The 27,709-nt window shown below is 56.9% G+C and overlaps 1 protein-coding gene across 3 annotated transcripts in view; it reads left to right on the forward strand.

The window, feature by feature from the left end:
* LOC101920404 (carboxyl-terminal PDZ ligand of neuronal nitric oxide synthase protein-like) overlaps positions 1-20,200 on the forward strand; it is a 36,321-nt gene extending 16,121 nt beyond the window's left edge. The window contains exons 3-12 of one of the 3 annotated variants that reach the window (XM_055791279.1): positions 6,482-6,620; positions 12,180-12,272; positions 12,964-13,022; positions 14,466-14,574; positions 15,034-15,175; positions 15,579-15,739; positions 17,325-17,492; positions 18,291-18,456; positions 18,893-19,250; positions 19,699-20,200. In XM_055791279.1, the coding sequence (XP_055647254.1) occupies positions 6,540-6,620; positions 12,180-12,272; positions 12,964-13,022; positions 14,466-14,574; positions 15,034-15,175; positions 15,579-15,739; positions 17,325-17,492; positions 18,291-18,456; positions 18,893-19,250; positions 19,699-20,188 (1,827 nt within the window). In that variant the 5' untranslated portion in view covers positions 6,482-6,539 and the 3' untranslated portion in view covers positions 20,189-20,200. The remainder of the gene's footprint in view (positions 1-6,481; positions 6,621-12,179; positions 12,273-12,963; positions 13,023-14,465; positions 14,575-15,033; positions 15,176-15,578; positions 15,740-17,324; positions 17,493-18,290; positions 18,457-18,892; positions 19,251-19,698) is intronic. The other 2 variants (XM_055791273.1, XM_055791286.1) reach the window with 2 other exon arrangements.
* The last annotated feature ends 7,509 nt before the right edge of the window (positions 20,201-27,709 follow it).

A 27,709-nucleotide genomic window follows, 5' to 3' on the forward strand; every position in this document is an offset into this window, starting at 1 on the left:
AGATTTCAGTCCCTGACTCTCAGGCTAATACATAGCAAAGCTGTTCGTGAAAGCTGCTGGCATTGAGAGAAGTAGAAAGGTCAGCTGCACCCAGGGCTTGCACTAACAAAGATTCCTCTACCATAAAAGAGAACGAAGCCTGATGGCATCTAGCAAACAAGGCATGAAACCTGGTCTGCATATAGCAGCATGCTAGGCAGTTCAGCATCCCTCTGATTTTCATTCTGGTCTAGTTTATAATCAAGAGCTGTTTCTGAATGCAAATGGAGATCAAGTCTTCATTCTAGCTTGAATTCTGCTTGCTCAAAAGATAAGAGGTGCCGAGTCCAGCTTCCTAACTGCTGTAGATACACAAAGAAAATACTGATTTCCCTCATAGGTAGCTAGGAGAAACCACGAGAGCGCGAGCTGGAGGACAGCACCCAAGGTGCATATGGTGTGTGATAGCACGTTTAGAAGCCAAGAGATGGTCCCTCCCTGCAGCATTTAGCAAAAGCAGGTGTTAAGTCATGCAGATGTAGCTCCTCCAGATTCTCAACAGCAAACTACATTCCTCCTCCTCCTCCGGATAAGTATCCGCCCTGGGTGGACATGCTTAGCATCACTTTCCCCCACATGCTGAAGTCACAAGGCCTTAAGGAGGCTGCAGCCACAGGGTTTCTCCTGGCTGCAGAGGAGCACAGGTGCTGGAAAAGGAGAACCACAGTAGGTCACACCTGGCCCTCTTGGGAGCAGGGGATGGGTTGGCTTAGGTACTAGTTTGAACACCTGAACAGCCTTCTCTGCCTTCTACCTCTTAACCTCACCTGCCTGCAGTGAGCCTCAGGAGCACTGATGCTCCCTCCATCCCTGCACGCAGGGCATGGCTCACCCAACTTGCCTCTAGCTGGCTGCACCTCCAGTTGCCACCCTCCTCCTCTTGGACTACCTGCACTAGAATAGCAACAAGCATCGTTACGTAAATGAGGAGGGAAACGCTGCATTATTTAGAAGCCTGAAATCCTGGCACCTGTCTGTATCTGAGCCTCAGCATGGCAGTGGGACTAGGACATCTCCCCACCTTTGTGCTGCATGGATGTGAGCCCCCACCAGGGCCCTCGCTTAGCACCCCTGAAGCACACTCTAGCTCCCCCCACCCGCACAGCTGCACCATGGTGGGTCCTGCCCAGCTCCCGTGGCCGTAAACTGCTTGGTCTGAGCAGCTGCTCTGCTCCCTGGAGAGCAACTGTCACAAACGCTTCTGTGAAGGGTCACAGAAGAACTAAAAATCAGCTTTCTACTTTTATTCTCTCTCAATAAACACCAACTCCCAGAGACAGAGCAAAGCAGTGCTGTGAATCACCCGTGTCCCATCTTCCCCTCCTGCTTCCACAAGGGCACCAGCTCCTCTTTTCCCTCTGCACAGCTTAGCCATACCAAGGAGCATCTTCCAGGCTGCCAGGCTCACACAGTTCATCGATGTGCCACTGTGCCAGCGGCCTGTCAGGCTCACAGGGAGCAGAGGGAAGGGACCGACTCTACAACAGGGATTTTGGAGCGAGCAGCAGAAATCCTCGGTGGCTCCCTGCTCATGCCTTCATGCGAGCAGTATCTGGTGGTCTGGCCCTGCTGGCTAGGTGCTGGGGAGCTGTCACTTAGCAGGGGACTGGCTGTAACCAGAACAACTGAATGAATGAAGTAGAAAATGAACATCCTTGCTTTTTGGATGAGAAAGTGACACACAAAATACTCCGTTACCTTCCCACAGCCACGTAGGGGGTCTGAGGCTTTTTCATGGAGCTCTGAGCCTGCCACAGAGTCCTGGCTCCTGCTCTTCTAAGCTTTGTTGTTTGAACATTGATGAACAAGGTTTAAAACAATTCAGTCTACTAACTTGCCTCTTGTCCTACATACCAGGCTGGAGGGCAACTAGGATAAGAAACATCATGTGTACAAAACCAGGACCTTCTCTATGGGGCCTCTTGACACTGATGTTTATAGGGAAATACACAATTATTGAAGGTATCGCAGTGTATAATTGCAGTTTCACTTCTGAGGGTTATTTCAGGTGAATCTGACCTGCTTCTAATGAAATTAGCACTCTTTATCTGCAGTAACCTAGCAGCTCTTTGAGGCAGGGACCATTTTCACACTCATGTGCACTCAGTGCCTGGTACATGAGACTGTCGAGGTGGGGTCCCAAGACGCTACTTCATTACTGAAACTAATTAATCATCCAGAGCACTGCAGACCGAAAAGGTAATTTGTTTTCTCCTGCAAAGTGAATAGAAGTAGGGAGTAAAATAAAACTCGGCTTTCCTGTGAGCTGGGGTTGGCCTGCCCGGGCAAGACAAGGGCTGAAGGGCTGCGTGTGGGAAAGCTCCCTATTAAACCTGGGGACAGCAGGGGGTTCCTGGAAGTGACAGTCACACAATGGTGCTTTTGTCAGAGAGGCAGCAAAGGCCAGATGATGTCACCTTGCGCTGGGCTGCAAGGCTGCTTGTGCCTGTTGGGATGAAGCTCAGCAGTATTGCAGTATCTCTTTAACAGGGAGGAGGCAATGAAAAGGCTGCTTTTATCCCACTTTTCTAAAAGCAGGCGAAGAAGCTTTGTTCCAGAACAGTCTGCCTGTTTTCAGAGGTGGAAAAGACTAATTAAGAGCTACTGCCAGTGCTGGTGTCCCCACCAGCTGCCATCACCTGCAGGAGCTCAGCTCTCCCCATGGATGTAACTGACCACTTTCTGCTCCACATCCTTTTGACTGGCTCAGAGGAATATCTAAACTCCAGCCATGTCCTTTGCCACCTCACCTTTAGGTGGAAAGATTGAGCCATCCTTAAAGGCTGCCCGAGACTCAACAACTGAGACCTCCAAAGGATGAGATCTCCTGAAGATGGGGAGAAGGGGGGATGAAGAAGGCCTATATTAACATGCCCATCTGAATGCTTTGCAAGGCCTCAGAAAGCAGGATTCCTCAGAGGCAAAAGAGACCTGGATAAAAGGCAGCTCTTTCCCCTGCCTCCCCTGTACCTGACCACCCTCCAGCCACTGCAGCCAGAGGCAGAGCCCTCACAGATCCCTGCGTGCAGGTGAGGCAGCACCACTGCCTGCCCGGTCCAAGCCCTAGCAGCATCTCTCCCAAACAGAGGGGTGAGAGGAGGTTCTGAAAGGTTTGGTGACCAGACTGAAGCACAGCCCACAACAATGCCCTCTCTGCTGGCAGTTAGGGCAGCCCTCCTAAAAACCCGTGTTTGTGGGGCCATCCTGTACGACTGATGGATCCCAGCCCTCCCAAGCAGGGAGGCATCAAGCAGATCTTTACCTGCTCCACGCACCTTGCTGCGGAGGAGCAGCCCTCGGTTCCTGCTGATGTAAGTGGGTGCCTGCTTGCGTTTCTCCATCCTCACGCCAAGGAGCGGTTCAGTGTTCCTCTCCAAGTCGATCTACATAGTAAATAGGCTCTCAAAGTCAGAGAGAGCGTGGCTCAAGGCTACAGGATGCAACAGGATCCTGACCTGCTCCGGAGGCGATTGCTGGGTGCCCATGGGGATCCCAGCCCTGCTGGGGATCACAAGTTTGTACATGCTGTGTGGTGGGGATGTGTAATCCTCACCATGAGCGAGGGCTGGAAACTTCTCATTTCAGCTGGCTGCTCTGCCTTGACTTGCCAGGTGAACTCCTGATGAATAAGCAAGCCTCAGTTCCCTGTGTTGGGACTCTGGCTAACGTCTGCCCACCTCAGGGAAACGTTACACCTCAGGATTCATGTCTGTGAAAGAATTCGAAGCATGGAAAGCTCTTTTCAGGGAAGGTCTTCAGATTAGTCAGCTCCCAGTGCGGCTAGTTTTGAATATTTATGAAGGCAGAAAATTGTCAGGCATGTTTTGCTGAGCTGTACCGCTCCTTTCCTGAAAGAAACATTTTTCCCAAAACGGTGCTCAGAGGCTTGTTTACTTCAGTCTCTCCATGAACCATCACTCCACCAAGGTGACAGGCAGGAGGAGAAGCCTGGCATGATAGCAGGCAGGGTGTCTGCAAGGGAATGTAGAGAGAGCACACCAGCTGTTTGGGATGAAGCAACCTGTCAGTGCTTTATTTCAATAAAATCAGAGTCTTAAAGCTGTTTTGGGGAAGGAGCATCCAGAGAGCCTGGATCCACAGGTTGTTGTCCTCTTATCCACACACTGCTTCCCTGCAGCTTCCAAAACCCTGGCAGGGGAGTGGCACTTGGTACTGCTTCCTAGGGGTTTATTTTTTTCGCCTTAGACCCTAAGTACTGTTGTGGCTTCACTCACACCCATCACCCCAGCGCATCTCCAAAGCCAAACAGGAGGCAGCCAGGTCAGGCATGCCCAGCATTCCTGGTGTTGTCTGGTGAAACCTCTGTCCCTTAAAGGGCATCCTAAAGAGAGACAGAAAACACCTGCATGTCTGCAGAGAGCTGCCACATAGCCCAAGAGGACCGGGCCGAGCTCGCACTCCCTTTTCCATGTGCAGACAACTTTCAAGAAGCTACTTTTGGAGCCGCAGTTACAGGCTAAGCCAGGAACTAACTGAACACAGCTGAAGTGCCCTCATGCCAACTGAGGGTTCGTGGGGCACGGGTCCACAAAGACCTGCAGATTAGACCAACTGAAATAGTGCTGACAATACCAAACAGGAGACTCCAGAAACACAAATATTTTCTTAGCTTAATTCAGGGTTTTTCAATTTCCTCTGACGCCTTTCATCCCTCCGCAACCCACAGCGCTGCTCAGCTCTGGTTGCAGTGAGGGGCTGACAGCAAGCTGGGGCATCAGTGAAGGCTTTGCCCACCAGACCTCTCATCAGTGAGGTGCTTGCGCATCTCCTTGCACCAAGGCAGCTGTGAGGGGCCACATGCTGCCCTGAGGTCAGGGAGCAGCAAGGGTGGCTTTGCTGCCTCAGTGAGGAGGAGCTGGAAGCCAAACACAGTAACGCGGCTGGCAGGGCAGGGGCCTTGTGGGCCAAGGCTTCATCCCATCATACCTGAGCAAGATGAGGAGAGCAGACCCTGGGTAGCAGCCAGGTTCATCCAAGAGTCCAGATCATTGGGCAGGTCCATGCTGATGAGACAGATCTGTGGCCCAGCTGGGCAGTCAATCTTCAGGTTGGGATCAGCGGATCCATAGCCAGGCACAGCCATGGCTGAGCTGGAGACCAATGCTCTCTTGCACTGGAGCTCAGGAAGCAGTTCAAGGCCCAGAGCTGAGCTTAAATGCGATCCCTGTGCCCATGGGTGGGGGTGGAGGCCCCAGGTGAGGCTGGTCAGGACCGTTAACACCTCTTCACAGTTGGTCGCTGTGAAGTGGTCAAAGTGAGAAGAGCCAGAGGTGTCAGCACAGTTCATGAGAGATGGTCCCAGCAAGGCAGCTTGGCTTGGTGGGAGGCTGTAGAGCAGAAGGGCTGTCCTCTCGCTAGAGCCAAGTGCTGTGACTCCATAATCCTGGAGTCCATCCCATGCCCCTTGGCCAACCTGTGAGGACTTCTGCTTCCAGCTCCCAAAGAGCAGTTACCCACCTGCCTGGCCAAGCCGGTGTTGGGAAGCAGATATTTTGTGTACCTTAGATGTAGTCTGTTGGGGAGATTTTGAACATGTAGACTGGATTTTGCAGTTCTTCCTTCCCTCACAGCTATGCCACAAGTTGTTGCCAGCTCCTGCACCTGAAGCAGCATCTGAGACCTGCTGTGCACAGGGCACGGGCTCCGGGCTGGCTGCAGTAATCCTGTCAGTACACCATCGGGGGCCAGTCTGTCCCGTGGTGCTTTCCTTGCCAAGACTAATCAAAGCTCAGGCTGTCACCAAGGACATCGGCATTGCTGGCTGGGTTCTGTGGAGACAGTGGTTTAGGTGGAGTCCTCAGGAAGGAGCATGTGGAGCTCCCCAGGGACAGGGTGCTGTACTGGGGACCCTGCTGCTGCTGCCCGTGTCTCCTGGGGGTTATCTGCATGAACTGCCAGGCAGGAAAGGACCGATGCTCAGGGGTCCTGGGGAGGAGAGTGTGGTGGGACCTTCTGGTGCATGATTGCTGGGGTCATGAACCCCCATGGGTGGTGCTGAGAGGGGCGAGGACGTGATGTCAGTCACCAGAGATTATGCTGAGGTTGAGAAGGGGACAGAGGGTTACACTCAAATGTGCAAACTCAGTCCTCCACCGGTCAGCTCCCGCGAACTGTAAAAGGAGGGAAGGGGATCATGGGGCCTGTCAAAGTCTGTGGCCACGAGCCCCAACCCGAGGTCTGGCACAGAAGCGCCCACAGGCAGCTGCTCCCCACAAACGAGCTGAAGCCACGTTGCAGCACCCCAGCCCCAGCGCCAGGGTGGGGGCACAAGCCTGCAGATGCTGTCCTACATCCACGGAGAAGTCAGGAGTCCTGCCTGGCTCCGCAGGCAGCGAGCACGGCTGCCAGAGCACAGAACTAGGAATGAATAAATAAATCCTGTGTGATGAACTATGGTCACATTTCCTTGCTGCCCTTCCAGGGACTCCCAGAAACCCAGCGGGGCCGGGAGGGCTCCTGAGCCCCCTTCAGCTCGCCACATGGGGAGCGGTCTGCGGTATCTACAGAGAATTTGTTGGATGGTTGAAGGAGCTAATTTAAATGAGAAAAAAAGACTTTGGGTACGTTGCCAGCATTCTCCTTGCCTATTGTACTCACCCTTCGGTTTCTGCTTTCCAGTGAACAGTTTTATGTTTCCAAGGATCATAAATCCTTGTTTCTGCACCGGGCAGGAGGTGCGCTCCTGGGCTCCGCTGCTTCCTGCGTCGCTTTTGTGTCCGTGTTGCCCAGTTACTGCAGCACAGACCCGGACTATGCCCAGCCGCATTCACACTGGCCACGTCCCTGGGGGCGCGCACCCCTCCGCCGGGCACTGGGGGTTCATAGGATTCAGACAGGCACATGCTTTCCAAGGCGAACAAAGGAAAGGCCATAACCCAGTGGTTTCCAGCCAGAGGCCGCGATGGAGCGGCTGTGGCTGGCCAGTGACACCGCCGCTGTGCCGGGGCTGGCGCGGGAAGGTGTGATGTGATGCTGAAGGGGCTGTGGGGACCCATGGGGGCACTGGAGGCTGGAGCGCAGCCCACGGTCCAAAGGATGTGGGAACCGACACCACTCATTTGTTACCCTGAGGCCGCACGCAGCGCTTGGCTCTTGCTGGGAGAAGAAGTCAGGAGTTCTCTGTAGCATCAGTTCCAGGCAGCAGCACACCAAGCATCAGTAATTCAAACAGCAGTCAAGGTAACACTGTGTCCTCATGCCGTGCGGGTCAGTTTGGTTTGAAATTAATTACATTCCTGAACTTGAAATACTTGGATTCATCATGGCTTTAATTACGAAAATGGTGCTTATATGGTATCAGAGGTTGTGTGCTGCAGCAGGAGGGAAGGATACCTCCCTCGTGGCTGGGATGCGGCCGTGTGCCAGCCCAGGAGCGGCAGCAGGGACCAGTGGGTCTTGCCGGGGTCAGTCAGGGGGCAGAGCCGAGCAGATTCCCACCTCCTCATTGCCATGCTCCCTGTGTCCGCCTGGCGGGCCAGGTCTGGGAAGGGACTGGGACTGCTTATTGTTGAGGGGTTGTTTATGGACACATACATCCTGCAGCCTGCCAGGCCTGGACGGGGCAAGGGGAGGCTGGGGCAGGACAGCAGGCTAAGGGCTGGCTGGAGAATTTACAGCTGCACGAGGAAGTCTTCCATTTCCAAGCCTTTGGCACCTTCCTTTGGGCACGCAAACAAAGTACTTACCCGGCAGCAATTGGGAGCACTGATGTGCTCCTGTTCCAAAAATGTGGAGAGCCTCTGCCTTGATTTCCTTTAATACCACTTGGGCTGCAGCAGCAAACGCCGTTTGAACCATGGCAGGGAGCGTGTCCTGGTGCTGCCGGCTCCCTCGAGTCCCGCCCTTCTGCTCTTTGTTAATGAGGAAGATGCATTTTTTGGAAACACAGCCTGCCTCTAAGACCTGCAAACTCTCTGTTTTATGACAGTTTTCATTTGCATAATGAAGGCCCTGATACCTTCAGTAATTAATCACATTAAGAATTGCTTCCTTGAATAACTCTATTCATGCGAGTTGTTCTTAGTGTTGGAAACTGCATATGATTTCCAATGTGCATTAGCCCATCTCTTTCATCAGCAGATGGAAGCTGGTAACTGCATGTGTAATTTATATCTGCTTGGGTGGAATTATCAGATGAAATATGCATTACACGGCACCATTAACATTTCTAGTCATACAGTCTTTAGCTCTTGGGTAAGTTAATATTGCATGCCAGCACTGTGTGGGACTGTATGAAAGGCAAGGACTTGAACACAGAGATTTAAAAGCAGAAATGGAAACTATTCCAGGTCAGACACATCAGATACAGAATTAATGACGCTGCTAAACTAAATGAGATGCGTTGCCCTTTTTTAACATGCATTTTTTTGTAAAATGTCCCATCTTGTTTCCATAGTTAGGAAAGGTGCCAGGCTTGCCTAGTGAATCGCCACATGTAAGGGCAGCTCCAAATCCCTTAACATCTGGAATGCTTTCCCCCATAGGATAGCACAAGCAGGAGGAGAATAACAACTGAATCTCAGAAGGCAGCAGAGAAGATGAGCACTGCTCTGTGCGTTTGGATTTGTCGGTAACCTTGAAAAATTTGGGAAATAACATCATATCGATTCAATAGCAAGAAAAAAAATATCAGTGACTAGACTTTGCTCTCTGACGACAGTGCCAGGTTAGTCAGGAGCCTCGTGCTAAGGTGTATGTTGGTTTATGCGTGAACATTTTTACAGGAGATAAAGTCTGCTATCTTGGAGTGCATTTTTTCATGTGCTTTTTTGTCCTTATATAAATCACAGTTAATTAAAATACTGATTCCTGCTTGATAGGAAGCAATTAAATGACTGAAGCTGTATCCCATCTGCCTCTCCTGTGTAGAGATGCAGAGTCCAACCCAAGCTGGTGCGGTATGGGCTGGTGGGGCTTTCGCCCAGCACTGCGCCCTGGAGTGCAGCACTCGCACCCAGCTGGCATTACTGCTCTGCATGCTGAGCAGCCGCTGGGGGCTGGGCCACCCTACAGCTCCTGCTGCTTGAGGGTTTGCACCCTTTAGAAAGGATTTTGGGGCCCAGTAACTGTTTTCAGGCCAAGCTAATTCTGCCATGGCTGGGACCCTGGCACCTCTGCTGTAGGGAGCATGCTGGCCCTTTGCAGATGCTCTGACAAGGATGCAGCAGCAAGGCACAAGCATCAGCGGCCGCGAGCTGCACGGAGCAAGCAGGACTGGCAAACTGCTCGGCCTCCTTCCTCACTGACCATGTTGTGGCAAAGGGCTGCATCAAGAGCAGAGCCTCAGGGCACTGCCTGCAGATTGCAAGGGTCAAAACTGCTTCAGACACTGTGTGTAGGGTGTATGTGTCGCCAGGGTGGGGGAGAAGCTCTGAGCTCTGCTCCCACCTGCCCCATGTGCCTCCCCAGCCCCGGCTGCCCCAGCATGGCTCAGCAGCTCAGCACCGGCCACAGCAGGGGCAAGGGCAGAGTGTGCCAGGCGCTCGCAGCGGCTCTACAGCTCTGCTTGGAGCTGAAGCCCCCCCATACCTGTCCCAGAGTCAGGCTGGGGTAATGCGGTGTGGTAGCTGGCTGGAGCTCCCTGGCTTTACAGAGACTTGCCATCACTCCTGGCAGCACCCGGAGATGCACTGCCACTGCTCCCGGTTGTTCCTTTCTGTCCAAGAGAGAAAGAAAAAGCATCTCTGCAAATTCCAGACTTGGACTTTGCTTAAAGCCTTTGAGTAAAGAGCCTTGTTTGAATGTAATTGCACCCCTGTTGCTACAAGGGGAAAATACACTGTGTTGCTCTTTCTTGGAAAGCTTGGCTAGTATTTTCCCAGCCATTTGTGTATAAAGAGAGATAAATAGCTCTTTAGCAGGCAGAACAATCTATCCCAGTTTTATTGACATTCATGCAAGCAGACAAGGAGAAACAGTTTGGTGGTGCTGAGCGCAGGGGAGGGGGAAGCTCCAGCTCCAGCCTGGCAGTGGGGCTGGGCTGGGGGCACTGGGCACCGACGGGCTGCCTGGCAGGAGGCTGGGAGAAGCCCCCCCAGGTGCCAAGGCTGGTGAGCGCAGCCACCCAGCCTCAGCCCCGCAGGCGTGTGTGTCCCCTGTTGGTCCCCCCCGGCCCACGGCAGTCTGCGGGATGCATTCCCCACCTCACCCATCATTTCATTCCTCCCTATAAATAAAAAACGTGTATTGCAAATTTAGCTCTGGCTTTACACGCAACGGTGCTATAGATAGATTTTTTAAAGAGCTTGTCTCAGAGTAATAATTCATGGGGAGATCAAAAGGCTATGGTTTAATCCGGGGCCTGTCTGATACCATAAACCTTGCAGAGTGCTAAGAATTCAATGAGCAGCATCAAAAGCCTGATAAACATGAAAGCCACCCAATTTTCTGCCTATGAGGCTGGCGTGGCTTACAATGGGTGCTGAGGAGCTGGAAAGACGCTTATCTTCTCTGCAGTGCTTGGGTGCCACGATGACATGGAGCCACACACCGAGTCCTTCAGCTTCAGGCTCCTGAAAGAGGTGCCTGGACTCCCTTAACATCTCAATTGCTACCTGCAGCTCTGCAGCAATAAGATTTCTAATTAGATGTCTAATTACACAGTGTAGGTAGGCTTCAGGCTGCACTCTGCTGCTTGGCATCACCTTGTCTTCCGTGTCTACAAATCGCAGCCTGCGATGATTCTCTAAAGCGATGTGGCAGAGGCATACCAAGGGATAGTGGAGGCTGGTGATGAACTGGTAATGAAGCGGAGGCACCTCCTGTCCCCACGAGCCTGTCAGGACAGCACAGGGATGGTTCGGTGGCATGGTGCTTGCTGGTGAGGTGGCTGGCTGCCCTCGGGGTGACAAGATGCCCAGAGGGGGCTGCATCACCCTGGCACCTTGGCAGGAAAAGCTTGCAAGCTGCTTCCAATTTGACAGACTGATGGAAGATACAGCCAGAGCCCATCTACAGCCGGTTTTCTGGCGGACCATAACTGACAGCATGCGGAGAGAGCCAAGAGCCGTCGGGGAGTGAGGGCAGAGCAGGCACTCGGCTTGGCCATGCTCACGTACGTTTATAGCCTTGCTGCGGCTGCTGGCAGCGCGAGCAGGCGGTGGTGTCCCCATGATGTCCCCTTTGTCAAGTCCCAGCACTGTTGACATTATTAGACTATTAAAACAGGGGATTTGTAACCTCTGCTTGCCAGCAATGATAACTGTACATAGAGTTAATCCAAGGGATTTCTTTTTTAATAGATGCATGGTGGCTGTCACTGTAGCTGCACTGCCAGTAATGGGTGTGCTGGTTTAGGTAACTTGAGGATCTGGCCCAGGAAAGCTGGATTTCAGATAGGGGCTGTGAAAAATATGGAATATCGAAGTGCTGTATTTGGAAGCCAAAAATAGTGCCTAAAATGGGGCCAGTAAGGATCAGCACTGTAAACACAGGTCTCCGTAGTGGAAGGGCTCTGCCGTGCTTCAATCTGTCAGCAAAAGCAACATTTAAAAGCCAGAGATTCAATTTTAAACATAAATGGAGGAGAGTTCAGGCTGCAGACACCTGCAGGTGAGGAGCTGGGTTTTTCTCCAGAGATACCAAGCCCACTGAGGTTAATGTGATTATGTAAACGACAGAGGTATAATTGCATTATTGCCACCCATCTGGCCCTCCCTGCAATTCGTAAGTCATTTTATATTCCCCGTGCATTGCAGCACTGAAGCACAAGGGCACTGGAGATGCCATAAATCACCGCTTGCTGTTTGCTGCAAGTGCCATCTCCCCGTCGGGCCTCTGGTGCCAAGTCCCTCTGGACTAGGCATGGCCAACACATCAGGAAAGTTCTTCCTGGGTCCGGATTGACAATCTCTAGAAGTAGTCCAGAGGATCAAGCTCCACTTGCCCTCTCCCAGGGGATGGTCCTGAGAAAGCCAGGATCGTGCCCGGCATCCCAGCTATGGCAGCGGGTCCTTCCCAGCATGGATTTTCTTCACAGGATAAAACCAGTTCCCACTTCCCTCGGCAGGTGGGATTAACCCCAAACCCAACATTTTCATGCAAAACACTAATACCGCACGCTGTCCCAGGTTCCCCCCCAGCACTAGCCCTCTTCTAACCTGGGTTTTTCTTCCCACCAGTACGAATTCAAAGCCAAGAACATTAAGAAGAAGAAAGTGAGCATCATTGTGTCCGTGGATGGGGTGAAGGTGATTCTGCGCAAGAAGCAGAAGGTGAGACCTCCAGCCCAGCGGGGGCACTCGGGGCCGGAGCACCTGGGATGTTGGCTTTGGCCATGTCTGGCTGTTACTGCTGCTCGGGGTAGTCACTTTAACCAAAACTGGTCTTTTCTTAAAAACCACATGGAATTTTCACAAGAAAACACTCGATTTTTCATCAAATAACAAAACCTTGCTGAAAAAAGAGTGGGAAAACTACACTGTGGGAAGAGGATCTTTTTTCTATCAAAAACTATCAAGCTTTCAGGAAATACAGTTTCTTTTTCGTGTTAATACCAGTAGGCTTTTTCCGCACTGCCTGGGCTGAGCACCCCTCAGCTCGTCGCCCAGGCTCTGCTTCCCACCAGGCTGAGCCAGCAGCTGGATCCAGATCTCCTAAGCCCTAGCTCAGAGCCTTCTTCCCCAAAACCTGTTACTCTTCTGCATATTTGATGCTATAAATTAATCTTAGGGACCATTTTCAGCTCTGAAGGCTGTGATCAGATGACCAGATATGATAAATGATCAAAGAACTCTATTTTTATCCAAGACACTGATGAAACAGCCATTGCTTATATAGTCAAGTTGTCGCCTGGATTTTGGCTTGTGACAAACGCACCGTTCACCAGGGTTCCTGCCCATCACCATGGTGGAGCTTCATTTTTACCTGACTCACTGTAATTTTGTTTCTGCCCTCTGCTTGCAGAGAAAGGAGTGGACCTGGGATGAGAGTAAGATGGTGGTGATGCACGATCCTGTGTACAGGTACGTGGCAGGGGATTTACACCAGTTAGGTCCAGTCAGCCCCCAGCGATGCATGTCCATCCTCCCACTTGCTGAGTTACCTCCACCGAGGCTGACTTTCCAAAGGACTATGAAAAACTAACAAGGTTGCAGAATCACAGCTGATGGGGAATCCTTTTCATACATTTTTGAGAGTGAGATGGACTGATCCAGCTTTGAAGCTGGCTCTGCTGTGAGCAGGGTTAGTCTAGGTGACCCCCCAGAGGTGCCTTCAACCCGAATTACTCTCTGATTCTGACCCTGAAGACAGGCTTCCCACGGTTCTCCTTCAGAGCACAGCTCGCTGCGCACTTCTGAAGGGCCTTACTCTAAGGTGTAAGTGCTTACGGGGAATTAACCCACACAGGACGTGGTAAGATAGCACTGACTTCCCATAGCACCTGCCATGGGATCTCAAAGTGTTTTGGAGACCACAAGCCCCACGCAGAGGTTTACACTAAACCTGATGCCTCAGGAGTCATCAGGGATGGCTTCCTTGAAGGCGATCCCAGCGATGGTGCGTAGCCTGTGGACACAGGTAAGAGCACAGGTTGCACCAGGGTGTCAGATCTCTCAAGGGAATAGTTGTACTGCCAGCGCGACACCCACAGCCCTGAGGACTGGGGTCACCAACACTGGTTTTCTGGGTCAGAGCCCTTGATGAGGAGACAGAAGAAGAGGATGTGCTGGTGTGTTATCCGTGCCTACCTCTTCTGACGTTCTTTAAAGATTATTACAAGATGTGGTACATCGGCAATAATTGCAAGTTCAACGCAAAAACATTTCCAGTGACAGGAAAGAGTAAAAGAAAAAAAGCATTTCAAGAATCCCTTTGGTTTCTTCTCTATTCAGAGCTGACCTCACTTGTCACATTTTTACCCAATTAAATCAAACATAGAAAAAGGTCTTTAAAAACGGTTTTACAGCACAGGGAGGAGAGGCAGCCTGAACAGAAGAGGGAGAAATCCCCTGAGTACACTCCTCATCCCTGGCAGAAGCATCCAGGGGACGCTGGCTTTGGTGCTGTGCCACCTGCCTGCTGCTGCGAGCAGCCCTGCGCCAGGTGCCGGGGTGGGCAGCACCTTCGCTGTGCAGGCAGGCACGCCACGCTGCAGCCTGGGCAGGGATTAATTGCTGGGACTAAAAATAGCCACGTGTTTTCCAATACTATAGATTTTTTAGCTTTCCCACAGCATCTTTAAAAAGCTTTTGCCCACTTCAGAAACCAGAAGGTTTTCCATCAAGCCAGAAACACTCTATAAATCCATCGCCTTGAAAATTGCAGGAAGGGCCACGCAGCAGCACAGCCTGGGCGCTGTGAGCCAGCCCATCCTGGGGGCACACAGGAGCCTCCGAGGTTGTTGGGGGTGGGGGGGGCAGAGAGCCCCTCGGGTGTTTAATTCCCTTTGTCTCTCTCCCACCTAGAATCTTCTACGTGTCTCATGACTCACAAGACCTGAAAATATTTAGTTACATTGCAAGGGATGGCGCTAACAACTCCTTCAGGTGCAACGTCTTCAAATCGAAGAAGAAGGTAGGATGCTCCCGAGGCTACGGCTGGATCATCCCTGGGCGAGAGGTCTCCGGGGGGACCTCACACCTCCCCATGCAAATAACTGCTGGGTTGGAGGGTACCGATCCCTGGGGAGAGACTGAGGCAGCACCGGTGCTGAATGTCCACAAAAATCCATGCCTGGCGCCTGTCCCCTCTTGGCCAGCCCGGGCCGGGGGTGCAGTGCACCTACCTCAGCCCACACGGAGATAAGAGCATCCATCTCCCGGATCGGGGCACCGAGGGCTGCCCAGGGTCATGTCTAGCGGTGGGCACTGCTGGAGCCCCCCCCCCCGCGCAGGCACAAACGTGGCAGCAGCCAGCGTGGGGCAGCCCCGGGGTGGGAAGCGGGGGGAAGGCTCCCAGTTTTGGTCCCATCGGCGGGGGGGCAGCAGCAGCGTGGCCACGGCAGGGCTGAGCACACCCGGGCTTGCTCCGCAGAGCCAGGCGATGCGGGTGGTGCGCACAGTGGGGCAGGCCTTCGAGGTGTGCCACAAGCTGAGCCTGCAGCACGCCCTGCAGAACGCCGACGGACAGGCGGATGGTGCCAGCGACAAGTCAGCTGAGGAGCAGCCGCTGGAAGGTGACACAAGGCTCCCGTGGGGTGCGGGCAGACCCTTCCCTCCACAGCAGGGATGCTTTGGGGTGGGGAACTGCAAGGTGGCGTGTCCTTCACAGGCCACCTTGCGACAGCTTCGGATGTGGGGCATGGGGAATCTGCCCTGTCTGCCCACTCACCCTGGGCACCAGGAGCCAGAGGCTGAGCCCCCGTGCCCAGCAGGCTGAGGGTCTGCAGGCACCAGCCCCTCGCCTGGCCCGCGCCCTTGCTCCTGCCCTTTTGCAGCACAGCGAGATCTGGAGCAAGTCCTGGCCATTGTCCCTGAGCTGTCATCCTGGCTGCCAGCCCTTCTTGGGGGGCCTGGCTTCTTGCTGCGATCCCACACGGGGCGGGGGGGCTTGGGTTTATTTATCTATCTCGTCTGAAGTTCACCAGATAAAGGGCTCCAAGGTCACGGATGCAGACAAGGTTGGCATCGACTCTGACGGCATCTGTGTGTCCGAGAGGGGACCTGGAGAGGTGCCAGGTGCCAGGGGGGACCTGGGCGTGCTGAAACCTGGGCAAGCCTCAAAGGATAAGAACTGCCAGGTAATGGGGGGTAGGCTGGGGGACAGTCCCTGCGCTCTGCCGCTGCTGGGGTCCCACTGCTTGGGGCCACTATATCACAGCTTGATTTGGAGGGACTTCCATGGCGACCCTGCTGCAGACCACCCTCCTGGCTCCCTGTTCTCGCAGCCCTCGTGGCAGGACAGGGTGCACAGCTTCCAGTTTACGCACAGCTAAGCTGCATCTCAGCGCTGGGGCAGGGAGGAGAGGCGAGAGGCATGGCGCATGGCTGAGTGGGTTTCAAATGCAACCCGGGAGAGCCCACCAGTGCAGGCAGGGCAGAGTGGAGCGGGGCTCTGCTGGAGCGATCGCACAGTGCTAGAAAGTGATGCAGGATGCCCCTCCCGCAGCAGCAGCTGCATAACAGGAGGAAACTAAGAGGAGGCATCTCTCTGGTGAGGTAACTGTACCCTCATCATGTGGGGTGGATTTCTGTGCCCCCAGCGCTGCTCTGTGGTGGTCACTTGTCCGACTGCCCCCAGCAGCGATCCCCAGCTCCCCTCGCCCCCCAGGTCCGGGGAGCAGCATCCCTGAAGGGAACGCAGGGCGCGTTCAGCATGAGCAGTGGGCTCGCAGCAATGAATAGCTGCTCTGCAGAGCTTCTCTGTGAGCGCTTCCCGGCGGCCTGAATAGCATCGCTTCATCTCACACAATCGTATCGCTTGCAGGGCCTGGCTGAAAACAGCTGCCGTGAAATGCACTCAATGGGACTCATTTCCGTGGCGGGAAAAGCGGGGCTGCCTGCGCTGGGTGCCGGAGCTGCCAGGCAGGGGCGGGCAGGAAGGGCAGCGGCTGCGGGGCAGCTCCTGGGGGGCACATTGTGGAGGGCACTGTCCTAAACCAGCCCCACTGTCAGGGGGGATGCTGCCGGCTGCGGGGGGATGCACTCCCTGGCTCTGGGCTGTGTGCTGAGACCCCCAGTGCTACGGAGGGCCAGGTGAGCCACGCAGGGGGCCCCCGCATAGTCCCCAGGGCACGTGAGGTGGCTGCAAGGTCACCCACCCTGTGCCAAACTGGCAGAGCCTGAGCTCTGAGCACCGTGCTGGGGTGCAGGGGGCTCACGGCTGGGTTAGGAGCGGCTCTGAAAGCAGTCAGTGTGTGCACTGCCCTTCTCACGCCGGGTATCTCCGAGGGCTGGGGCCACTGCAGTGGCTTCATGTGCTGATGGCCCTGACGCTGAACTACTGCTGCCACTGGGAAATGCTTCAGGCAACAGGATATGGCCCAGCCTGGGCAGCCACCTCACAGGTGGGGTATCTGGGTCACTCCCTGCCATCTCCTCCCCGGGGACCTTCCCTCCCTGTTCCAAGCTACGGGCCAGACGCAGACGATGCAGCCTCTGCCAGCTCTCTGGGAGTGGGAAATGCGCTTTCCCAGACATCGCAGAGATGCAGAGCCTGACACCAAGCCCAGAGCTGCCCCCGGCAACAGCCCCTTGGCGCCAGGGGTGCGGGGGTCACTGCCACGCTGGGGTCAGTGTGCTGGGGTCAGTGCCGTGGGGAGCCACAATCCAAATCCCAGCCTGAGCTGGCTGGTCCGCTCACCCTGCCCGTTTCTTTGTGCCCAGGATGCTGAAAACTACTCCCTGCACCCAGCCAGCTCCCAGCAGCTGCTCAGCCCCAGCAGCCCCTGCTCCTCAGCCTCCATCACCCCACTGGCCTCCCAGCACTGCCTCCAGCTGCTCCAGCAGCAGCTTCTCCAGCAGCAGCAGCAGACGCAGGTGGCTGTGGCCCAGGTACACATCCTGCCCCTCCTCGGGTAGCATCAGCCCTTCTCCCCTCCCTGCCCCAGCCTCCGGCCAGGCTGGGCTGACGGCGGTGCCAGGTGGGAGCAGTGCAGGGAGCTCGCAGCACAGCTCGCAGCATTGCTTACTGCATAGCTCGCAGCATCCCCTGCAGCATTGCTCACAGCATTGTTACAGCACAGCTTACACCGTTGCTGGCAGCGTAGCTCCCAGTGCAGCTCCCAACATAGCTCACAGTGTAGCTCACAGTGCAGCTGGCAGCATTGTTGGCAGCACAGCATGCAGTGTAGCTTGCAGCATTGCTTGCAGCGTAGCTTGCAGCACAGCTTGCTGCATTTCTTGCAGCATAGCTCGCAGCGCAGCTCGGCCCCCGCCACGTTGCTGGCTGCACAGAGAAGCCCAGGCCACTCGAGCAGGGTCGCAGGGTGCGGCGGAGCCACCAGCCCCCGTCTCACCCCACTTTCGGCAGCCCCCCCCCCCCGCGCCTGGCCCCCCCACCGGCCGCGGAGCCCGCTTCCCGCGCCGGGCCCCTCCGCAGCGCCGGGCCCCTCCGCAGCACCGCCCCCCGGCCCCGGTGCACAGCGGAGCCCCTGCCCGCTCCCACCCGCCCCAGCTGGGGGACTCGGGGGCTCCGGGGGGAGGGGGTGCCGCAGCAGGACCGGCAGGGGGCGCCGGAGGGCCGCCGCGGCGGGGGTGGCGGGGCTGCCCGCACGGCCCCGGCCCGCATCACCCCCGGCCCGCATCACCCCTGCCCCGCATCACCCCTGCCCGCACGGCCCCGGCCCGCAGGTGCAGCTGCTGAAGGACCAGCTGGCGGCCGAGACGGCGGCGCGGATCGAGGCGCAGGCCCGGGTGCGGCAGCTCCTGCTGACCAACCGCGACCTGCTGCAGCACGTCTCGCTGCTGGTGCGGCAGCTGACGGCGCTGGAAGCCCGGGAGGAGCAGCGGCAGCCGGGTGAGCGCGGTGCCCCCCGCTGGCACGCAGCCTGGGGCGGTGGGTGAGACCCCCTCCAGCCTCACCCCGGGGCAGGGGGGGTTGGGTGCTGGGGTGCCCCCAGCACCATCCCTCTGGACCATCTCTGCACCCTCACGATCCTGGGGAGCAGTTGGGATGTTCCCAGCACCATTCCAGCAGGCTCGGGGAGGGAGGAGGCTTCAGGGCATCTCTGCACCCCTTGCTGTCACGGGGAGCAATTGGGGTGATACCAGCACCAGCCTACCGGGCTCTGGGGGACTTTGGAGCATCTCTGCACCCCCTAAGGTCCTGGGAAGCAGTAGTGGTGCTCCCAGCAGCATCCCTGCAGAGCATCTTTGCACTCCTCGTGGTCCAGGGGAGCTGCTGGCTTGGAGGTCTCCAGCCCTTCACGCACCCCTCATCCCTCTCTCGCCAGTTGACCGCTCCTTGCAAAACCTGTCCCTGGCTCAGTCCCTCTCCCTGAACCTGAAGAACCACTACAGCTTGGACATGCACCTGCCATCCACCTCCACCCCCGCCAGCATCCTGGGCAGCCCCGTGGCCCCCGGCTCGCTGCCAGCCCTGGGCCCCGGGGACTCCTACCTCAACCTCGTCAGCCTGGAGAGGGGCGGCCACCGCTACAGCAGCAAGGAGGGGGACGAGTGCCTGGCAGTACTGGAGGGGCAGGACGGGCTCAGCCGGCGCGTGGAGGGCTCCGAGGTCAGCGAGTTTGCACTGCTCAACGGGAGCAGCCGGCAGAAGGTGGACGAAACAGACAGAGGGGATGAGGACAGGTAGGATGTGCCACTTCTGTCTCCCCCTGGCTGGAGCGGGACCACCCTGAGCAGAGCCTCCCACTCCCCACTGCTGCCCTGGCAGGGCTCCCACACTGTGGGCCACGTTTCAGAGGGCTGGTGGCAGCAGGGGCTGGGGAGGAATAACACCGCCGTGTTCTGGGTGCCCAGGGGCAGGGACAGGCAGCGAGGGACCGTGCGCTGGCTCGGGTGCAATAAGCTGGGGCAAGGAACCCACCGTGTCCCCTTGCGTGGTCGCTGCCTGCCCTGCACCCATCCCCCTGCCACCAAATGGTCGTTGCCACATCACCCCAACTCCAGCATTTGTAGGCAGTGGGTTGCACTGATGGGACCTAGCAAAGCTCTTCTGGAAAGCCTGGCGCAGCCAGCCCATGCCCCCCTGCAGGTAAGTACTCACCCATCACCTCATTTTGCTTTTGCTTCCTAGGCGGCAGCAGCCCATTCCCAAGCTCAACCCGCCACCACCCATCCTACGCAAAAGGTCAAGCAAGACCTCCCCGAGCCTGGAAGTGGAGGTAAAGCCTGAGAGCACTGCCCACATGAGCCTGCCCAGCCCCAGCATCTCCAGCCTCACCAGCATCGCTGCCAGCTCACTCACCCTCTTGGACACTGAGGCAAGGACTCCTGCGCGGAGCGCTGCCTCCAGCATGGAACCCATCCCTGCTGGGACCTGCCAGCGCGCTCTGGGCAAGGACAGGACTGGAGAGAGAGGGCAGATGTCCCCCCTGACCAGCATCCACGACCCTGCAGCCAGCGAGGCCCTGGCCAAGGACTTGGTGGCCTTGGCCAGCCCCACGGACAGCATGCTGCCCTTCTCCCCTGCGGATGACACCTGCTTGCACATCAGCTTCTCTGAAGATGAGCTGCTTGAACCAGAGCTGGACACTGCCACGGGGCCCAGCAGGGTCCCCTCTTAGAGGGACCACAGTAGGTGGCAAGCTGTCCCTGCAAGCCTGTCCTGCCTGGCAAGCAGTCCCAGCAGCTCTGTCCACACTGCTCTGCTGGCCCGCGCTGGGGTTGGGGACCCCTGTGCCTGGGATGGGAGGCAGATCCCTTTGCTGTCCCCATCCCACGTAGCAGCACCTCTCACCGCATTCGGGGCTGCCACACAGGATGCGACCTGGCCAGCCCCTGCCCTCCATCTGCACCAGCTCACACTGCCTTCCTGCTGCCCTGTCCTCCCATCTGCTGCCTGTCCTGTCCCTGCTCACACAGCCAGGGGTGCCGCACAGGGTCCCTGCCTCTGGGCAGCTCTCTCCACTGCTGCCTGCCAGAGGCACAATTCATGTTCATCACTACATCCCTTCTGCTGGCCTGGTGGCTGCAGGCAGCCCTGCACCAGCCCCAGCCTTCCCACAGCAGACGGGTGCCTTTCCCAGCCCCCGGCAGGGCGTGTGCCATCCTGCCAGGCAGCTCAGGAGGGCAAGGAGCTGGCAGACAGCATTGCTGAAGAGCATGCTGCATGGGGGTGGCACTGGCTGGACTTGCTGTGAAGAGATTCCCACCCAGCCAACATTCCCCGTGGGATGCTCCACAGCAGAAATGTCCCTGGGAGCTGAGTGTCGGGAGCCCCTGGGCAGGGGCACAGCATGGCGCAGGGCTGCGACCACCCAGACACGAGGCTGCTGCGCTGTCACTAACCCCATTCAGCAGTTGCCGCCTGCAGCAGCAGTACAAGCAGGGCCATGTGGCACAGCCACGCTTCTGCTCCCTGCCCAGCTCCGCGAGGTGGCTGCCACCAGCCAGGTCTCTCCAGGGCAGCCTGTGCCCACCAGCACCACGCTGCATCCAGGCCAGCCTGGCTTTTGGGGACAGCAGCCCCAGCATTGCCTCCCCACGCAGCAAAGCCACCACTGCCTCCCTCCACAGGTGCCTTTTCCCATGCCCCAGCACCCACTGCCCGCGCAGGCTGGGACCACCCCCCAGAGACCACTAATGGGGTGCAGAGCTGGTCCTGGAAGCCCACAGCTGCTGCAGGTGAGCACCCAGAGGGAGGGTGCAACCCATGTCTTGGGGTCTGGGAGGGAGAGCCCTCCCGTACCTCTCTCCGAGCTGCTGGTGGCTGCAGGCAGGAGGCTGCTCTATCCAGCTGGTGTTAGGGTGTTACAGTGGGGTTTGGGTTTGGTTTTGGAAGCGTGAGTTTCCTGGGATGAGTTGGGATTTAAGAAAGAAGCCCAGCTCTGGGGGAAGGGCTGAGGTGAGGCCCTGGCGGGGCCACGTGTCCTCTTCAGCCTGGGCAGGTTTTGAGGAAAGAGCTGAGGAGATGCTTGTCCACCTCAGCTGTTTGCAAGAAGGCATTGGGAAAGTGTTGGAGGGTCGAGTTGGGGAAGTGTGAAGCAGAAATGGAGACCCCGAGCGGCTGCGCTGCCTTTTCCTGGCACAGCACTGCTCCCACGGGGGAGACGGGGGTGACGGGACGTGCACCCCAGAGCCAGCCAGGGCCATGCTGGAGCTGGCCAGGAGGAGCCAGGTAGGGGCTGGTGGCATCACCACCGGGCCCTGTGCCCAGGGCTTGTAAAGCTGCAGCTGGGCTGTCCCGTAGTGCGATAGCGACAGACCAGCCCGTCGGTAGGAATGAAGTACACTGCAGTTCGGTAACTGACTTTTAAAGAAAGAAAAATAATAATAATAAAGGTGTCTGATTTGCAAAGCCAGTGCTGTGGTCTCTGCCCCAATGGGGCTGCACAGGGAGCCCCACCCCACGGCGCTGCCCCCAGGTGCCCACCGCCCTCCCCCCACCCCGGGTATTCCCAGAGAGGAAAGATCCCAACTGGGATGAAGGCTGTCCCTGAGCTGCCAGCCCGCTCCCTCCCTGTCCTACAGCCCCAGTTCAGACACAAGCCCCAGCAGCACCCCTATGCCGTGCCTGTGACAGCAGGGGGTCCTGTGTCCCCACGCACAGACCGGTCCCTCGGTCAGGGATGGGCCCATTTCCAGTGCCTGTCCTCTGCCCCAAGAGCAGCAGCACCTGCACCAGCCGCATGGCACCAAATGCTGCGGCAGCCCCTGCCCGGATGGGCAGCCCCTGCACACAGCCCTGCTCCCCGCATACCCCTCGGCCCTTTCTTGGCCCCATTTCTGCTCCTGAAAAGTCCTGGCCCTGACACGCAGGGTGGGAGTGCAAGGGGGGGAGGAGGCAGGTCGCAGAGCCCGATGCTGTGGGATGGGGCCAGCCGTGTGCCAGAACCCCTGGCTGCCTGCAGCCGGGGGGGACAAGAGACCCCTTCCCCTGTGCGGCATCCTGGCCCTGGCCCCTCCGAGGTGAGGAAAGGATCACTCCGTGCCATGGGGAACCACGATCCAGCCATGTGATCCAGCACCAGCACAGAGGCTCCAGGATGGACGGGATCCCCAGCTGAAGGGACACAGCCCAACCCTGGGTGATGGATGGACCCAGGACCCCGGACCTCTGCAGGGGTCTTGGGGACCAGTCTCCATCCCTCCACAGAGTGGCTGCAGCCTCCAGCACGACGGAGCTAGGAGCCCTTTCCCCAAGCCCATTGCAGACATCTGCCGGGGGGGGCTGCCCACACGGGGAGGGGGCACTTCGAGCCCAGTGTCTTATTATGCTTCCTTCATGGGAAGAAACTTTTTCCTTTGCTGTCTGGTAAGCTGCTAGCAATCATCAGGCAGGCAGGTGGTAAAGATTCATATCCATCAAACAATGCCATTTAGTTTGTAACCTGTGACTAAATCTGGTGTTAGCTTTAATTTCAGAGTCTGCTTTAGGGCTCGCTTGTTAATCTCTATGCAAAGCAGATGAAATGAATATGCAGCATTTTGGATGTAATTGTACGGCTTCAATTCAGCACTATAATTTTCCAAACAGGATCTTGCAATCAAGCTTCTATTCATTAGTGTATAAACAATTTAGTTTCTCAGCTCTCCAGTATGCCAATCATCTCAATGGAGTGAGCATCTCCAACAAAAAGAGGAGGAAAGTTTCCTTTGTGTAACAGAGGTAAAAGTTGCTCTGTACTTCAGACAATTCCCGCCCGGCAGATCCAGGCTGTTCCCACGGAGGTGGCTGGCTCCTCACAACACTGACCGGCTGCAAATGGCATCCCAGGGAGGCGATGCCCCGGTGACTTCCCAGCCAGTGTAGCCCCAGGTACCCCAGCAGTTCTGCATGTGGGACCCCAGCGGGCAAGCCCAGACCCCACAGGATCTGGCCATCCAGAGAGGTGCGACCCTACAACACCTCCAGCAACGCTCAGAGCTCCCCAGGAGCAGCCCACGGCTCTGGGGAGGGGACGGCCACTGCAGCCAAGCCCCCTGCATGTCCCCATCTCCCCCACACCTCACACCCCACGCCAGCTCAGCCTTCCTGGCCGGCACCACAAGACAGGGCACCGGGGAGACCCCATGCCCAGGCTGAGGGCAGCTCCCCTCATGGAGGGCAGGTCCAGCCTGGCACGGGGCTGGGCAGGGGGCTGCCTTCAGTCTCAGGGCCTCAGCCCACTGACGGCTGGGTGCTTTCCTCGGCGGGGACCCAAGGGTGCCCCGCACACAGTCGCATCCCCATCCCTCTGCACCCATTGCCGCTCCTCGGAGGCGAGGAGGGACCAGCCGAGAGCCTTGACAAAGGGAAGCGCAGTCGGCGGAGCTGCTCAGCGCGGTCTCCGTTTCCAAATGAATATCGACAGCGCTAATTACAGGCCGCCATGCAGACAGCTTATTAGCTTGTCACAAAAAGACGGTATTGAACTCAAAGCCCATGGTATTCACAGAGCGCAGCAAGACGCTCCCCAGACAGCACAGCGAACCAGGCAGGCGAACAACCTCCAGCAAAACTAATTACTTCCTGATTGTCTACGGCCACCCACTGGGTATAATAGTATAGACTAAATTTGGCATATACATAACTAAGCACTCAGCACCAATTTGGCGTACAATAATCATCCTCTGTGTTGCATAATTAAAATCTGATCATTTGGAATAATTATTTCATATTCCCAGTATCGGGTGAGGATTGCATAATGTGGTGTGGCAGGAGTGCGAGCCTGGGAACAAAACTGTCCGCTTTTACAAGTGTGAGCTCCCCGGGAAGGCCCTTGCAGCTCTGGGCTTGGTGAGGGACCTGCTCAGCTCCAGCTGCCTCCGAAGGGCACAGATAACCTCATGGGCAAGGCGCTGTGATGCCCCAAGGCTGCTGGTCAGTGCTGGCTGCAGAGGAGCTGGAGGCACCTTAACTCTGTCCCTCTGTGGCAAAGAGCCAGTGCCGGGCACGGCCCTGCAAGCCCTCCCTGGCAAGGAAGGGCTATACCCACTCAGGACAGGCTGTCCCCATGTCCCCAAGCAAACACTCTCTGTATTGACCTTTCCAGGCAGGCTGCTGTCCCGCTACCCGCCCGGCCGGGATGCTCACCACCCGACCCCATTGTGCTTGCGCGTCTGCTAAAGGCATTTGGAAAGACACGGCAATAAAAAATAAAAATCAAGTGGAACGTGTGTGTCTAATCCATTAACTTCCTCTGGCGGCTCCCCGGGGACCCAGCGAGGAGGAGAAAGAATACGTGGATATTGCACGCGCCCTGGCACCTTGTCCCTGGGCCAGCCCCGCTGCTGGCTGCTGCCACGGGCTCATAAATCACGGCGGGCGACAGCGTTTCACAGCTCGCTTCCCAGCCAGGATATGGCCATTCCTGCTGATTACACAGCCAGCGCGCGGGGGAAGCTGCATCTCCCACTTCCAGGAAGGGAGGCTCCGCAAGGAAAGCACATTGATAAAAAGAAGAACGAAATCAGCTTTGTTCACGTTGCGAATCTCCCATTGTTCCTGCTGCGGCCATCAGCCCTTTCTGGAGAAAGTATTTCCTCAGCGATAAATCTCCTGGGCTCCTCGCAGCCCTCACCTTGGCACCAGACCCTCCTCGGGTTGTTTTGAAAGAAAAAGCAGCTTTTGCCACAGCCCCGCCACTGGGCAATCCACGGTGTGACTTGGGGACAAGGGACACCCCTGCAGTAGGGGAAGGGGGGCTGGTGCCAACCCTGGGTGTCCCTTCCCCGTGTCCCCGGCCAGAGTCACACCAGGGGACCCACACTGCTGCTCCCATCCTGCAGAGCCCTCCCCGCCAGCACGGCGCAATCCGGCACAGGGAGAGCCTGACAGGGCCAGCTAATCCCAGCGCCGAAACACAGAGCTGGAGGTGGCCAAGCACTTGAAATACGGGAGTCAGGCTGACAATCGTACAAGAAAAATAGATCAAGTTTCCAAGAAAATAGAGGCAAGCTGATCTGATTTTCATCAGCATCTTCAGCTGCCTTTCGGGAAGCCCCAGTCTGCTCCTCATTCCTGCTCTCTGCTTTACAAACCACTTAATTCCTTGTTGCTTTGGAAACCCTCACAAAGACCCTCTGCATCCCCCAAAATAACAAGCAACAGATGCTGCTTTGACCTCAGCAACTTCCTGGAAACATACATTTGTCAAAATAAAAATAAAAAGATTAATGTGAGGAAGGCTCTTAAACTATAAGGAAACAGAGAGAGAGAGAGAGAGAGCCTGGCTGTGCCTGACCGCCACGGGCAACGGGCCCTCGGAGAGCGAAGAAACACGGGCCTGGCAGGGCCGGGGGTCCCTGTGCACCCTCAAGGGGCTGCAGCCATTGCAGGCTGAGCTGGCACCGTGGGTCCCTGCCACGCCGCACCTGGAGGGGCTTTGGTACAGCAGCGGCAATCCAGGGTCTTCCTTCAAGTCAGGTTTGCAAAAGAGTTGGAGAATAAATATGCAAACAAATGCTTTTGGCGTGAGCCCTCTCCCTGAGCAGTCCCCATCACCAGGAGGGCCCTGGCCTGGCAGCACCACCCGCAGCGCAAGTGACGCTGGCTGTGGGCTCAGTTCTCATCCCTCCCACGTTCCGACTTACAGGAGTAACTGGTCTCTCTTACGGAGCTCTGAACCCTCTGCTCGTCCTGCAGGGAGAGGGAGACGCGCAAACAGCAGGTAACCAGGAGCTGTTTGGTTATGAGCACAAGAGCACCAGGGGGTTTCAACCTCACGCTCTGGCTGCGGCCTCCCGGCGTGCCCCAGGGGCCAGGGCTAGCGCATGCAGACGAGCACTGGCCAGCAGCACGCAGGATGCCCACCAACAGACAGGGGCTCCTGCCAGGGCCCGTGACAGCCATGCTGGTGAGTGCTACAGCCCAACGCATGGCACAATGCGCACACGCACACCCACCCCTACTGCAGCACTCACCAGAGCCCCAGGCAGGCAGGGAAGCTCTGCGGGCTCCACACAGGGGAAGCCCCTTTTTCCTCACAGCTTTATTGGATCAGCCCCAAACGAGCTGCTGGGAAGGGCCTGGTGTGTGGTGGGCTGGGTGGTCCTGGGGGTTTGGTGCACCTGGAGCAGGAGCATCATGAGCACGTTGGGCATTCCCATCCCCCTGCCCATCCCCATGCCCTGGTTGCACCCAGCTTTCTGCTGCCACAGGACAAGACTTGACCTTGGGACCTGAGGAACATCCCTCCCATGAGGGTGTTTTCACCCTGGGGACGCTGTGACCAGGCTGGGGTGCACCTGTCTTGGTGAGAGGCTGCAGCACCCCAGGTTGATGGTGTCGTGCAGCAGCTGGTGGGTGCAGGATGGTGAGCAGTGGGATGGTGTGCTGGGGGGCACTCCTGTTGCCCGTGTTGGGGACACGGCAGGGGCACAGGGCACAGCCCAGCCCGGCTGCTCCTGCACCAGCGCTGCGGGGTGTGCGGGGTGCTGCTGCGCCAGGAATGCAAATCCTGACCCGGGCTGGGCCGGGGGCTCTGCCTTCCCCAGCACCAGCCGGGATTCCTGCGGTAGCTATAGCAACAGCCATATACATTTACATATTCTTCCCGTTAATCACAGGGACATCCAGAGCAACTGTCTTCACCTGGGGTTGTTTCCATCCCGCTGAAGGAGGGCTGCAGTGTTCCCCACCTCATAGGCACAGCCACAGCAAACACTCCGCGTTGCCCCTTCCCCAGAGCCTGCCGAGCCCCTGCCTGCACAAGGTGCCTTGGGCAGCTCCCTGCATCCGGAGTCCTCAGTCACTGCGGCCACTTTCCTGCAAACCCCATGGCTGGTACAGGGCTGTCCCCAAACCCCACCAGGGTCAGCTGGTGGTGGGAGCAGCAGGAAACCCCTGGTGCAGCTGCGCCGGTTTGGCCCTGGGGTCCTGCTCCCCTCCGTGCCCACCAGCATCTTCAGGCAGCGATGTGGCAGATCAGCCAGACCCAGCACTGCCCTGGTACCAGCTCCCGCATGAAACCCCATCAAGAGGAAAATAATCAAACCCTTGGCTGCTCGGGATGTATTCGTCTGACCTCTGTCCTTGGTAAAGGCCCCAGAGCAGCTGGATGGGTTGGAGATGTCCACACTTCTTCACATCAACCCCACCTCAGGGATTTCGGTTCCCAAATTCCTCCATCGCAGCTGTCTGCCCATCGGTGCTTTGGGACCAA

This window comes from Falco peregrinus, chromosome 1 (genome assembly GCF_023634155.1).
Source record: "Falco peregrinus isolate bFalPer1 chromosome 1, bFalPer1.pri, whole genome shotgun sequence".
In the NCBI taxonomy this organism is placed as follows: domain Eukaryota; kingdom Metazoa; phylum Chordata; class Aves; order Falconiformes; family Falconidae; genus Falco; species Falco peregrinus.